General features: G+C 41.1%; 1 protein-coding gene across 1 annotated transcript in view; it reads right to left on the bottom strand.

Annotated features, from left to right (window-relative positions):
• LOC149297951 (sterile alpha motif domain-containing protein 11-like) overlaps positions 1-1,261 on the bottom strand; it is a 74,637-nt gene extending 73,376 nt beyond the window's left edge. Inside the window, exon 1 of the mRNA XM_089487828.1 lies at positions 820-1,261. Coding sequence (XP_089343954.1) covers positions 820-1,261 — 442 coding nt within the window. The remainder of the gene's footprint in view (positions 1-819) is intronic.
• Between the last annotated feature and the right edge of the window lie 11,592 nt (positions 1,262-12,853).

The raw sequence follows: 12,853 nt of genomic DNA, 5'->3' as shown, positions 1-12,853 counted from the left end.
GCTATTAACCCCCGCCCCGAACCACACTGCCAGGAGGGAGGGGGTCACGCTCTCTTACTCGCAAAGGGTTAACCGATAAAACAAACTTTAAAACAAACAGCGACTTGAGAGGAAACAATAACATTCATGATAAATATTATGCCTTTACTGTGAAAATACAATATCCAGCAGGCAATACGTCATATATTCACATTAACCTCTTCGACATCCATTATAAAGCAATAAATCAGGCATTTTCCCTTGAGCCGAACAGGATGTTGGGGGGGGGGCGGTGTTTAAAGGGTTAAATATATTGGCACAAGTACTTTGGAGGATTAACCCCTCTGGTGCCTGGCAGTTAATTGGTAAACAAGCAGGCATTGTCAAAAATCAGGATTTCACAGCAAAAAAAAAGGGAAGTATTTGCTGCCCCCAAATTCTGTAACGACCGTAAAACGGGGACCTTCTAACCGGATCCCCACACACTATCCTGGCGTCATCCCATACAATAAAAAAGCCCCTTTTATAAAGTATAATCAGCACTGAGTACACTGACAGCAGCGTCAATCGTTATATAAAAATTTCCAATATGAGCCACACACGGTAAATGCCAGCAGCGACCTCCGGTCACACGAGAATGAATCTTCCATAATGCCACGGTGCCAATAAAATGAGATTTTAATCCGCTCGGCACACAGTGGGTTAACTGACTGGCAGAATTAACCCCTTCCATGTCAAATGTGATATGCCCTCGTGTAATCAGCGGGGCAGGGGTCTGCGGTGGACTGTGCCCGAACTTTGCAGCTAGTTGCCCTCTTGCCCCTCTCTCGCTCCCGGTACCTTTGTGCCTGATGCTCCGTTTCCAGTCCTTGGCAGTCTCCCGGCCGCTGACAAATTGGAACTCGTTGGGGGTGAGCCACTCGCCCCGGTAGCGGATGGATGGCCCCTTACTGCCCTGGCACAACTTCTGGATGTAGAGTAAAGCCTTGTTCTCCCCGCACTCCACCTCTATGCAGGGCTCCCCCTGGTCAAACAGGGGCTGGAAGTCGGGGATGGACGAGAACCTCTCCAGCATGAGGTCATCGGGCAGCGGGGGGTGCTGGGGCTCATGCAGACCCAGGTAGGCACGGTGTGGGGTAAAGAGATGCTCGTAAGACGGAGGGTGCGGGGTCACCACGGGGATGGCAGCTGCCAGGTAGCTCGGGATGGTGTCCATGGGCTGGTTAAAGGCTGCCAGGGCTAGTTCCTCGCGATCCGGTCTCTCCTTCTTGATGGCCGGCATGGTGTCCCCGGACCGACCCCCCGGGATTGCGCTGTCCTGGCTGCGGCTCGCCTCCCTCAGCACTCGGGCTCTCCGGCTGCTCTCAGAGCGCTTCCTCTGCCGATCTGCCTCCCAGTCCAACTGAGACATGACATGCCGGAGAGGGCTGAGCCGCCGGAGACATCATGTTGCTTTAGGAAATGCCTTTTGATCCCCTGTCGCCGTCCCCACCCCCTGCACTCTGGGGCTCCGTGTGCCCCCTACTCACCTACCCCGCCACGCGCTCTGTTGCCCCTGTGCACCTCCTGTCCTGCCCTCTTCCGCGAGCTTTTACTCTCCTCCTTTACTTGCCGTCCCCTCGCTGACCCCCTGCCCCCTGACACTGGGAAGTTTTAGGGCACTCTGGGGTCCCCCCCGATACACCTGCCAGGCTGCCCCCCGGCCCCGGAATTAGAGGTGATAATAGTAATAATTGTTATGTGAGTGCCTGCCCCGGCCCCGTGCTCAGCTCACCCCCAGTCCCCTGCTCTGATGCCCCGGCTCAGTGGAGGGGATCCCTCTCCAGCCTACATGTCACAAACACTCCGGAGTTCACAGACTCTCTGACCAAACAAGATTCGCCTTCTCCGCCGCTTCTCTAACTTGGCCCATTTAAACAGCACAGGCGGCAGCGGGAGGGGGAGGCGGAGAGGCCAGGGGGGTTTGCGAAGGACGACATCCTTCATCCTGTTGCCGCTTCTGCCACGGGCTGATGCGATGCGTGACAGCCGCCTCGGAGGTCGCACTGGGGAAAAAAACAGGCTGCGTAACTTTGCACCGCAGTGACCTATAACTCCCATAACACTAAGCCACCCAGACCATCAGCAAATAATAGAGAATTCCCGGCACTGCTCTGTGAACTGATGCATTTAATTCATATTTCTAGCACTTTACTGCAGACAAAAATAATCTATTTTTAATGTAAGAAAAAAATATATTTTCCTATATCTTTAGGAAAAGACTGAGCCATAAAGTATGTATGTTCCTTATAAATAATGATCACTCAGGTATATAGGGTCACAATCTAGACCTGTCCTAGGGGTATTTAGACCTGTCCTAGAGGTATTTAACAAGTCTGGATTATGGCATTACATATTCCCAGTTATGTCCAATTATACACATGAATTTAAAAAGGTTTATTATATAGGCAGCCCTCACCCTTACAGCTGGTTGACCTTTTAAACGTGATTTAAATTGAAATGATGTAAGTCGGTAGTGATTTTTACATATTAATAAATAATATAAATGAGCTTGTTCTTTACCTAAAGTCTGATGCCCAATATTCTTATAAAAATTCCACGTAATTGCTTGAAGCAGCCAATCAGTGGCAGGAAAGTGCTTCCATTAAACTCAATGGGAGCGCCTGCCACACATGCACGCAGCGGCCTGAGTAGACTTGCGGTGTTCGCAGATCTAGTGGTGGATCTGGCTGGCGTGGATCGCATGCAAGGAGATGCGTTCGCCAAATACATCACCTTCACCCAAAATACCCGAGGGCGGGAAAGGGGCAAATGCATATGGGGGATTCTGCATATCTCCATGCATGTGATGCACTTACCCCCACTAACCTCCAGGGCTAGCTTGGCAAACACTGCAGGCGTCAAAAAGTGTTAAAATGACCCCAGGAAAATACCCTAAGTTGTATTCTTTTCAGTAAAGTATTATTTTATGGGGTGGTTTTGATATTTGAGACCAATTAGAGGCCCACCGTGCTAAATTTGGGGGAAAAATAAGAGTTTTAAAAAGTTATGTACAACTCGTAAGATTTGCCCTATAATGGACACAACAGATAAAAATCCTAGGCAAATAGGGTAATTTCTAAATCAGGACAATCTAATATTATTTAAGTATTTTTTCCTATTGGCTATAGATGTGTGTTATTTATACATATGTATAAATGTACACAAAATATTATTTTGATTATTTTGATACAAAATAATGTATAATAACAATGTATATAATATAATATAATGTATATAAGTATGAATATAGTTTTAAAACAAAGCTCTATTTGTGCTGAAAAAATATATATATACATTTCTGCAAGTACGTTCATTCAGTAAAAGGGACATTACCCGTGAAACATGAGAGTTGCTGCTGTATTGTAATATAAAATAACCCTGGTCATTAAGGGGTTAAGATATTCCTAGAATTATTTTAGCAGAACTGGAATATTATTATTATTATTATTATTTTTATTCATGTGCATCAAAGCTGGTGCCGCAAAATACTTTTTGTGCTCCGCATTCCAAATGACATCATTTCCAACAAAAATCTCCACGGGCCAAGGAACCACATGGAAATTGTTCTTGGAAACTGCGTCAGGTTTCCATTTATAACTTCACACTGTACTTTTTGGAAGATACGACTGACTTTTTCCCTTGAGGACCGGTATTAAAGCCGTTTGGTTAACACAGTTGGCAAGTCGCTACATATAATCTTCACGGTGGGCTGCTAAAGGGTTAATATTTAAAAAGTCCCAGGGTCAGCTCATTGAGAAAGTTGCCAGGTATGGTAATGGGGACAGCCAAATGTCAAAATCACAGTCTTTATGAAAAGCGTTACTTGCGAAGAGGTGAATTTTGCCCGGAGAAAGAGGAAAGTGACTCGGAGACCCAGAGAAGTAGCTCCTCACCTGGAGACTCCGAGTCAAACATTACAGGTCCTAGAGTTCGGGGAGAATCCCTACCTGAAAGCAGGTAGATTAACAACGCAGGGGTTTAATGAGACGCTTGTGCTCCAACTGGGATATCCAAAACCTCTGACGTGTTTGTGGCCATGAACAACTGGAATTAGCGCAGTCCCGCCTTAGGATTTCTGTCATTTTATTTCCCCTTAAAGATTTAATCACATTAAAAAAAAAAAAACTCTTAAGACGCATGTTTGGTTTCCATGACAACAACCTGCTTTTGTGTGACAAGAGAAGTAAGGATTCCCTTAAAAAAACATTAGTTCCATATCAATAAAATTCAGTATATCGAAATATTTTTACATACTGATTTATTAAATATTTCCTGTCCTGAACTTTATCTCTAATGCTACAACAACAAGCAACAAACAAACTTCTTCAATCCCGAACTACACTACAGCGTGCCACGCGGTTTTTACTGTGCGGACAAAAATGTCAAGGCACATTAGCTATAAATTATTATATTTTTAAAATATTTAAAACAGCGAACACGGACAGGGTAAATAACATAAAGTGATCTCTACTAATATATGTAAAATAAAATATTATACGGGTGAATTTATAGATACAGTAACACAAAGTGCTCTGATTGTTCTTACTTCCTGCCTGTGAAATACCGGTATTTAGTTTGATGGTTTAATTAAAATTATATATCATGGATTTTCTATATGCAAATTACTGAGAATATATATATATATACCGTATATATACTTCAATATAAAATAATACCTTTTTATGGGTTGAAATTCGTTTATTAGTAAATTAGTTTAGCCAGTGTGAGAAGAATGTGGAGGGGTAGAGGGAATGAGGGTGATAATGGAATTGTTAAAACAAAAAAACCTCACACATAAATCCTTAGACAAATAAACAAAGTGAGGCCTGTTAAATGAGGAGAATGCATAAATTAGAATAAAATCACGGAAATGTCATATGAAGTTCTGTCCATGTTTATTCCGGTGTTAAAAATGGTTAATCACCTTTTTTTTTTCCCCCAGTTGTTTTTTCAAAGTTCCCAACCAGTAGTTTTATTTTGAAGACCCCAATAGAGTGGTCCCTATGGGTGAAGTGGTGGCCGATCGGGGTGCAGTTATTGTTGTTATGTCTGTTAATGGAGTCAGGGCCATCTTTACCAAGGGGCAAAGGGGGTAGCTGCCTCAGGCCGTGTTATTCCTCGGGGCCCCATAGCAGCTGCCCCTTGAGCCTGCAACAACCACGGTTGCAGGGGTTGCAACTACGACCAAGCCTGCCACTCTAGGGGGCCCGGGCGACCACTTCCGCATGGCCCTCTGATTTCCTCTGTGTTGCTTGCACACTGTGTGAGAAAAACTTCTTGTACCGCCCAGGGGAAGCAGGAACGCAGCAGGGTAATGTTACATCACCACACACCCAGCCAATCCATCCCTCTCCTGTGTGTCTATTGGTGCTGGCAGCTGAAGAGGGAGCTCCGCCCTTTTGAGGAAGCCCACTCTCGCCGTCACAAAAAAAATACACCGGCTATACCGGCCTTCTCTGCTTTACTTATGCCGGCCCCCAGCTTCACAGGCCTGGTTACCGGCTGTGTCGTAAAATACCGGCTGCAGGTGGCAATCTAGGTGGTTATATTTTTTTATATTGTATGCTGTGTTAGTAGTGGTTATATTTCCCTTATGATTTTGCGGATTCCCTCTAGTATAGGGTTGTATGCATACTTGGGAACGTTTAGGCTCCGGCTACCCTAACAACTTTTAATTCTGTCTGTGGTAAACAATAGAATGGCTTGGTCTTAATCACCTGGCATTACACTCTGACTAATGAAAGTGTGTGGAGGAAAATGTTTCCTTGACCGGATTAGCATCGCCATAAAGAATATCACATGACTGACAATAATGGCAGCCTCCAGAAAGCAGATGTTGGAATAAAAGCAAGTTTTCTTGACGATCCTAACCAACATTACTGCATTCAGCATTCAGTATACTATGCTCATGGAAATAAATATGCTTTCCATGGGAATTCCCCATTAAACAAGCATTAAAAACTGTATTATGCAGTTTTTCTATTTCTTATTTATTATTTTATTTATTTATATAGCACCAACAATGTACACAGCACTTCCATTCCATATATTCAAAGGATCTATCTGCTGTCATACTTTATGTTTCTATGTTATGTTTTTAACAATAATAGACATGAACTATTTGACAAACGTTATGCTGCATGTACAGATATACTTACAAAAGAAACATGTAAAAAGGGCATATTTTCTGTAATGACCTAACTTTTATTAATCATAGCCTAAACCCAGAATGATCAATCCACAATGCTGGATTATTACTGTAAACCTGTTAATTTCCAGGAAATACAAAAGGTGATAAAATTGTTGGACAATTCAGTGCTGATAACTGCAGAATGCATTAAATGTTACAGAGGAACAGCCTCCAACAAAGAGCATTTACGTTCATCAATAGTGATTAAAAGCCGTAATTCACATCCATATACCCAAAGTCATATAAAAGCACAACGTATTATGGTAACAATCAGATATTGTAAGGACAATGGGAAAGGGGGCGAATGAGTGAGGGCATAGAGGATGTGAAGAAAAGGGACAAGAGAAGGGCATTGGCCAGTGGCATATAGTGGCATATAGTGGCTAACAAGGCTAAGGATGGCAGTTGCAGATGGTAGCGGATGCCATAATCCTTTAACCCCTTCGCGACCTTTGCCGGTTCAGGACCGTCATAACAAGAAGGTCACTAAATGACCTTTGACGGTCCTGAACCGTCAAAAAATTAAATAAGCTTAGAAAGTGATCAAGGATCACTTTCTTCGCTTAAACGGCCTTGCTGCAATGCCTCGATGTCGAGGCATTCAGCAAGGCCGAGATCGGCATCGGGGGCCATGTCTGGCCCCTCCCCGGGGCGTCAACAGCCGCCATACATTGTATGGCGGCGGACGCCCGTTTTAAAAGCGTTTAGGAGGCGATCAACGATCGCCTCCTAAACTTAAATGGTGTCGCTGGAATGCCTCGATCAGGAGGCATCCAGCGACACCAAACACTTACCTCTGGGTGGGCTGTGACCGCTCCGGAGAGCGGTCACAGCCGCCGCTGCCGGTGATCTTCGCCATCAAGCAAGATGGCGGCGGCCCGGGAAATAAAACAATAAAGACGAAAAAGTTCGCTAGAGGGTCTCCAGACCCTCTAGAGAACTGGCTCCACTTGCTGGTTGAATACAGGTACTGCATTCAACCATGCAAGTCAATGGAGCCCAGCTTTCTAATCACTATGTGATTAGTAAAATATTCAAAAAAAAATAAAAATAAATAAAAAATGGAAAAAAAAAATTAAAAAAAAATGTGCTAACATTTAAAAATAATTATGCAGTGATGTCACTAGATGAACCATCCAGTACCAGCAAAATGTGTAAAAAAAATATAAAAAAAGTATTAAAAAAATAAAATTAAATTAAAAAATAAAGTTTATTATTTTGAGCAAGTGCTAAAATTTCTCAAAAATCTCAACAAAGAGTTAAAATAAAAGCACTTCAAATACCCAAGGGGTGTCTAATATATATAAAAAAATGGCTGATGGGGTAAATTGGAGTGGCCGGGCTCAAAGATAGGGCATAGGTACAGACTGACCAAAATGGAGAAAAAAAGCGCACTTCCCATATGTGGCATTTTAAATCTGAAACAACCCGACAAACCCATGCATGTCGGGTATCACTGCACTCAGGAGATGTTCCTGAACACACATTGGGGTGTTGTTTGACAGTGGCATATACCAGGACCTGTATATCTATAACTAAAGTACAATTTGTGTGAAAAAAAAATTACTATTACAAAGTTTGACAAAGTGTAGTTCTATAATTGGTGCATGGAAAGGGTTAAAATAACAGCATTTGGAATACCCTGGGGTGTCTAGTTTTCAAAAATATATGGTTTGAATGGGTTAAATTGAGTTAACCGGCTTCAAAGATATTCCAAAGAGGAGAGGGAGGCACAATGACCAAATGACCACCTGAATTACGCATGCCCCAAAAGTAGCCTTTTACCAGCCAAACAATCTGACAAACGCATGCATGTGGGGTATCGCTGTACTCAGGAGATGTTGCTGAACACATATTGGGGTGTTGTTTGACAGTGACATATACCAGCACCTGTATATCTATAACTAAAGTACAATTTGTGTGGAAAAAAAAATAAAAAAAATTACTATTACAAAGTTTGACAAAGTGTAGTTGTATAATTGGTGCATGGAAAGGGTTAAAATAACAGCATTTGGAATACCCTGGGGTGTCTAGTTTTCAAAAATATATGGTTTGAATGGGTTAAATTGAGTTAACCGGCTTCAAAGATGTTCCAAAGAGGAGATGGAGGCAGACTGACCAGATTTGTTAAAAAAGATTTGGAAATCATAAAACGCTGCTTGTACTTATTGCCCTATAACTTACAAAAAACAGCAAAAAAACATAAAAACATTGGGTATTTCTAAACTCAGGACAAGTAGTAGAATCTATTTAGCTAGTTTTTTACTTGCTTTTTTAGGTGAGTAAAAGATTTTTCAAATAAAAGTCATAAAATGTGTTTTTTTTTCAATTTTTCACCATGTTTTTTTAATTTTTTTTATAGTAAATAAGATGATACGATCAAAATAATGGTATCTGAAGAAAGCCCATCTTGTCCTGAAAAAAACAATATATAACTTATGTGGGTACACTAAATGGGTGAGGAGAAAATTACAGCTGAACACAAGCACCACAAAAGTGTCAAAACAGCCTCGGTCCCACAGGGTACAAAATGAAAAAAATGAGCCCGGTCCTTAAGGGGTTAAAGAAGTAGGAGACCATAGTGGTAAGTAGCTCTTGCCTAGAGCAGTGTCCAACCTAAGAACACTTCAGGCACTGACAAACTTAGAACATGATCAGGTTAACTATTTTTCATAAGATTTTAATATCTTGAAAGGTTATGGGATTCTACTTCTAACCCAATGAATGCTGGTCCATGAAAATCTATCACAAACTATAGACAATATTTTCCAGGACCATTAGGGCATTGTCCATTTTTGGGAGGACCTTTGAGCAGAAAAGTTAGAGGTTTATAAAGTGGGGGGACTCGTATTTGGATACAGGTAAGGCTATTCTGAATATACGGCAAGACCAAGGACCAAATGAGGTTAAAAGAAGTTCTATGGGAGTTTTTGTCTACCTTTCCGATAATGACCTGACTTGCCAAGATATGGAAGTGGGATTAGATGCCTGCTCACTGTGCTGAAAGGAAATTGAAATATTCTGGTAGGATGATTTTTTTTTTTAGGTAATTTGGAAACTGCCCTATAATGACTTAAAATAATAACTTAACACAGACGCACGTTGAGTATAGTCAAGTTGATTTTTGGTACCAGGAGGCAGAATTTATTGTGTTGCTCACTTTCCCCTTGGAGAAACAAATTCTAATTATTCCAACATGTACACTTTCATAATTCTAACCCCTTTGCTGCGGCCAGAGCGTATGGCTCAAAATCTGGCTTGCACCCGATAGATAGTCTGTTTACAAATGTGGCGGATTTCCCCTGAATGCAATCCAGACCTTTTACTTTTTTGTAAATAAGGAATTGTTGGAACGCCTCGCACTCTCTGGCCATCACAATGTGCTCATTACACCAGGATGGAACAGTCAGGATTATTCACTTACGCAATATCTTTTTTACATGTTTGCTAAATACATTATTTTTAATTTATTTTTTGTATCTACACCTGAGAGCAAGAATGTATTGGGGAGGAAGAAAGCTTAATCTTTGGCACGTTGTAGACAAAATTCTGGAATATTTGCAATATTTACATCAGACCATTTTAAGTCTAAAATCTTCAGTATTATACAAATTATTCCATAGTGCCTTTTTACATATATATAAGATGTACCCAAACGCTTACATGAAAAGAAAGCATTTAATTGGTAGTTAGACAGTTCAATTGATGAAAAAATCAGTATGCATGTATTGGGGAAATTCTGTAAAATCCTGTAAACAATGTTCCCCCATTTCTAATTCAGGGGAACAGTGTCTGATTTCTGAAATATTCCTCTAACATTTTTAGAGTGATATATATATATATATATATATATATATATATATATATATTTTACTGACAGGATAGATAGTAGATACATGGAACAGCTTTCCAACAACAGTGGTAGAGGTTAATACCTCTTAAAGACATTTGCAGATCTGTCATTTAATATTTCCTCTGAAGTTTTGATCACATTAAAAACAACACAGAAACTATTTCTTTATCAACAAACTATCACTGCTTGCCTTTGTGTCACATGACAATTATGGGTTCTTGGAGAATTTCTCAGTATCTCTGTTGTTGGATTCTGTGTATATCTTATATGTGTATTTTATATATGTGTCCTCATAACAATTAAAGTGCCAGTAAACTTTTGCTTCATGGATGGTAGGGAGTTTTTCTTCCTCTGCTGTTGAAATCTCTAGAAAGTTAGCCATATATGCTGGTCTCCCTTTATGTAAAACTCCGAAATACGATGGCGATCTTCCAGCATCGACAACAAGCCAACAAGAGGATTCATCTGCAAGAATCAGGGCTGGACAATGATGGATGGAACCCCTAGAGTAATCATTTAACCCCTGTGACTTGTATAAAAATGCGGGGGTGCGTCTTCAAATAAAGTTCACTTTCCTAAAAAAATACATTTTGTGCTGAAAACTAAGCTCTCAAAATCACGTTAAAACCTTGTTAATATATCAGATGGTACTCCCACAGTATAGGTTCCTCGTTCAACGCAACCACGAGAGACCTGGCAACATTCAGTCCGATCCTGTGGCCCAGAAATAAAACAGCCCAAAAGATATTGTTTTGAACAAAACACTCAATGCACATTATTTAGTGTATTACTAAATTACATGAATTCACCAAAATGGACTGGATAGAAAATACGGAGTGAAAAGATAGAAAGGTAATATGAGAAATGATAGAGAAGAGAGGAATGAAGAGAGTAAAGAACTAAAGGAGAGAAAAGATGAGAGAGGGGGAAAGGAGATGTGATAGAAGAGAGAAAGGGAATAGGAGAGGAAATAGGAGCAAAAGGGTAATAAAGATGAACAAATGGAGAAGATAGGGAGAAGGGAAACCTCTTTATCTAATTTATAAAATGATTCAAAACCTGCTCACAATGTTATTGCTCCAGTGTCAGTCATCATCCTCTTACCACAGAATCTGCATTGTCAAGACTAAGGGTCATCTCCATCATCCTCAAATCTCTAGCAAATGCACGCCTCAACCTGCTCCTGTCCTTCACTGCAAGCATGCATGGCACATCAACTCTCCCCCCTATCCATGCCAAACACTGTCTCTCCCTTCACGTGTGTTCCGAAGACACATTCCAGGACCATGGAAAGACTAGGCTGGAAAACTTCAGCTTCCTTTGATCTATGCTAGTGTTACTTTAAAATAAAGAATACATTGTTCAGTATTGCTGGGCATCTGAGATGGGAATAAAATTAGCTTTACAAGACATCTAGGTTTGCACACAACGGGCCGCGTTAAATTATTGCCTAGGAGTGATGCTGCAGAACCTCACATCTTGTTTTCTATGTCTCTTGAAGAGGCCCATTCTCTGTGCTCTTAGCCTGAGTGTGGCACGGTGACGGTGTTTGACCCTGAAGGCTGCACCTCTCTGATCAGTTTAGCATGGCAAAGATGGATCCTGCTGATGAATCAGCAAGGAAAACATAATAACAGCTATGGATAACAAATTTATACAGCCTCTAGAAAATGTGATTATCTCAGTCCTCGTCCCTGGTATATATGCTTCATTAAACCCCACTGGGACATTTGAATCATAAGGAAGTGATGTCTGCCGATATGTTTGGGCGTCCATGATCTGTAGACATCTCCCTGATTTCTTCTTCTATAAGGGTTGAAGAAGTCACTTCGATGATTAAAACAAGTCATCAGGTGAGACAACTTTTGGGCTTCTTAACAGTTGCAGTTCTAAGGGTTTCTTTAAGTAACCTCTAACCATGTAGTTGTCTTCATCAAGGAGTAATGTGTCAAGAAACATAATGAAAACTGAGCGTATATGACCCTTGAGGGCCTCCACCTTAACGTAACAATAAAGGCAATTAGTACAGAATCACCAGAGAGACTGATAGCAGCCCACTAGAGTATTATTATATCGTGATTTATAAGGTCCCATCATATTGTTCAGTGATGTAAAAGGGCAAGCAGGACATAACCTGGTGAGGAGGGCCCTTTTCACATGAGCTTACAATCTAGAAGAAGGTACATGTATATTAAAGAGGAGGTGAAAGTGCAAATGTTTTAGGTAACAAATGTATCCCGGTGTATAGCTAGACATACTACAGATTGACCGAAGATTTATAATGTATGGTCGGAAACACCTGGCAACAAGAGTGACACCAACAAAGGTTAGGTTGTGGAAAGAATCGAATTAATTGGTTAATTAATAGGCTTTCCCGAATAAGTGAGTCTTATTTTTTTCTGAAGGACTAAAGACTAAAAGAAAGTTTGATAAGCTGGGGTCGGGTATTGCATAGCACAAGGGACAAGAGGTACAGATCAGAGGATCCTAAAAGATCCTAAAATGAGCAGAGGGACTAGGTTTGGGTGTTTGGAGGTAAGTGATGAGATGTAAGTAGGGGGATAGCTATGTAATATCAAGGAGTCTAAATTGAATCATGAAATGTTCAGACAATCAGTGAAGAGATTGATAGAAAGGAGAGGTGATGGGTAAAGATGATAAGCCTGGTTGTAGGATCTGTGATATACTTGAAGGGGGTAAGTGTATCACTTACACATAAACTGCCCCTTTAATGTCTCAGGATCTCCAACCAGAAACCTGCAGCTACTATTCTAAGAGATTAGATCTGT

This window comes from Sceloporus occidentalis, unplaced genomic scaffold (genome assembly GCF_023333645.1).
Source record: "Sceloporus occidentalis isolate IW3139 unplaced genomic scaffold, rSceOcc1.0.p SCAF_35, whole genome shotgun sequence".
Lineage (NCBI taxonomy): Eukaryota > Metazoa > Chordata > Lepidosauria > Squamata > Phrynosomatidae > Sceloporus > Sceloporus occidentalis.
The sequence above is the reverse complement of the archived record's forward strand: the minus strand, read 5'-3'. Positions and strand labels throughout refer to the sequence as shown.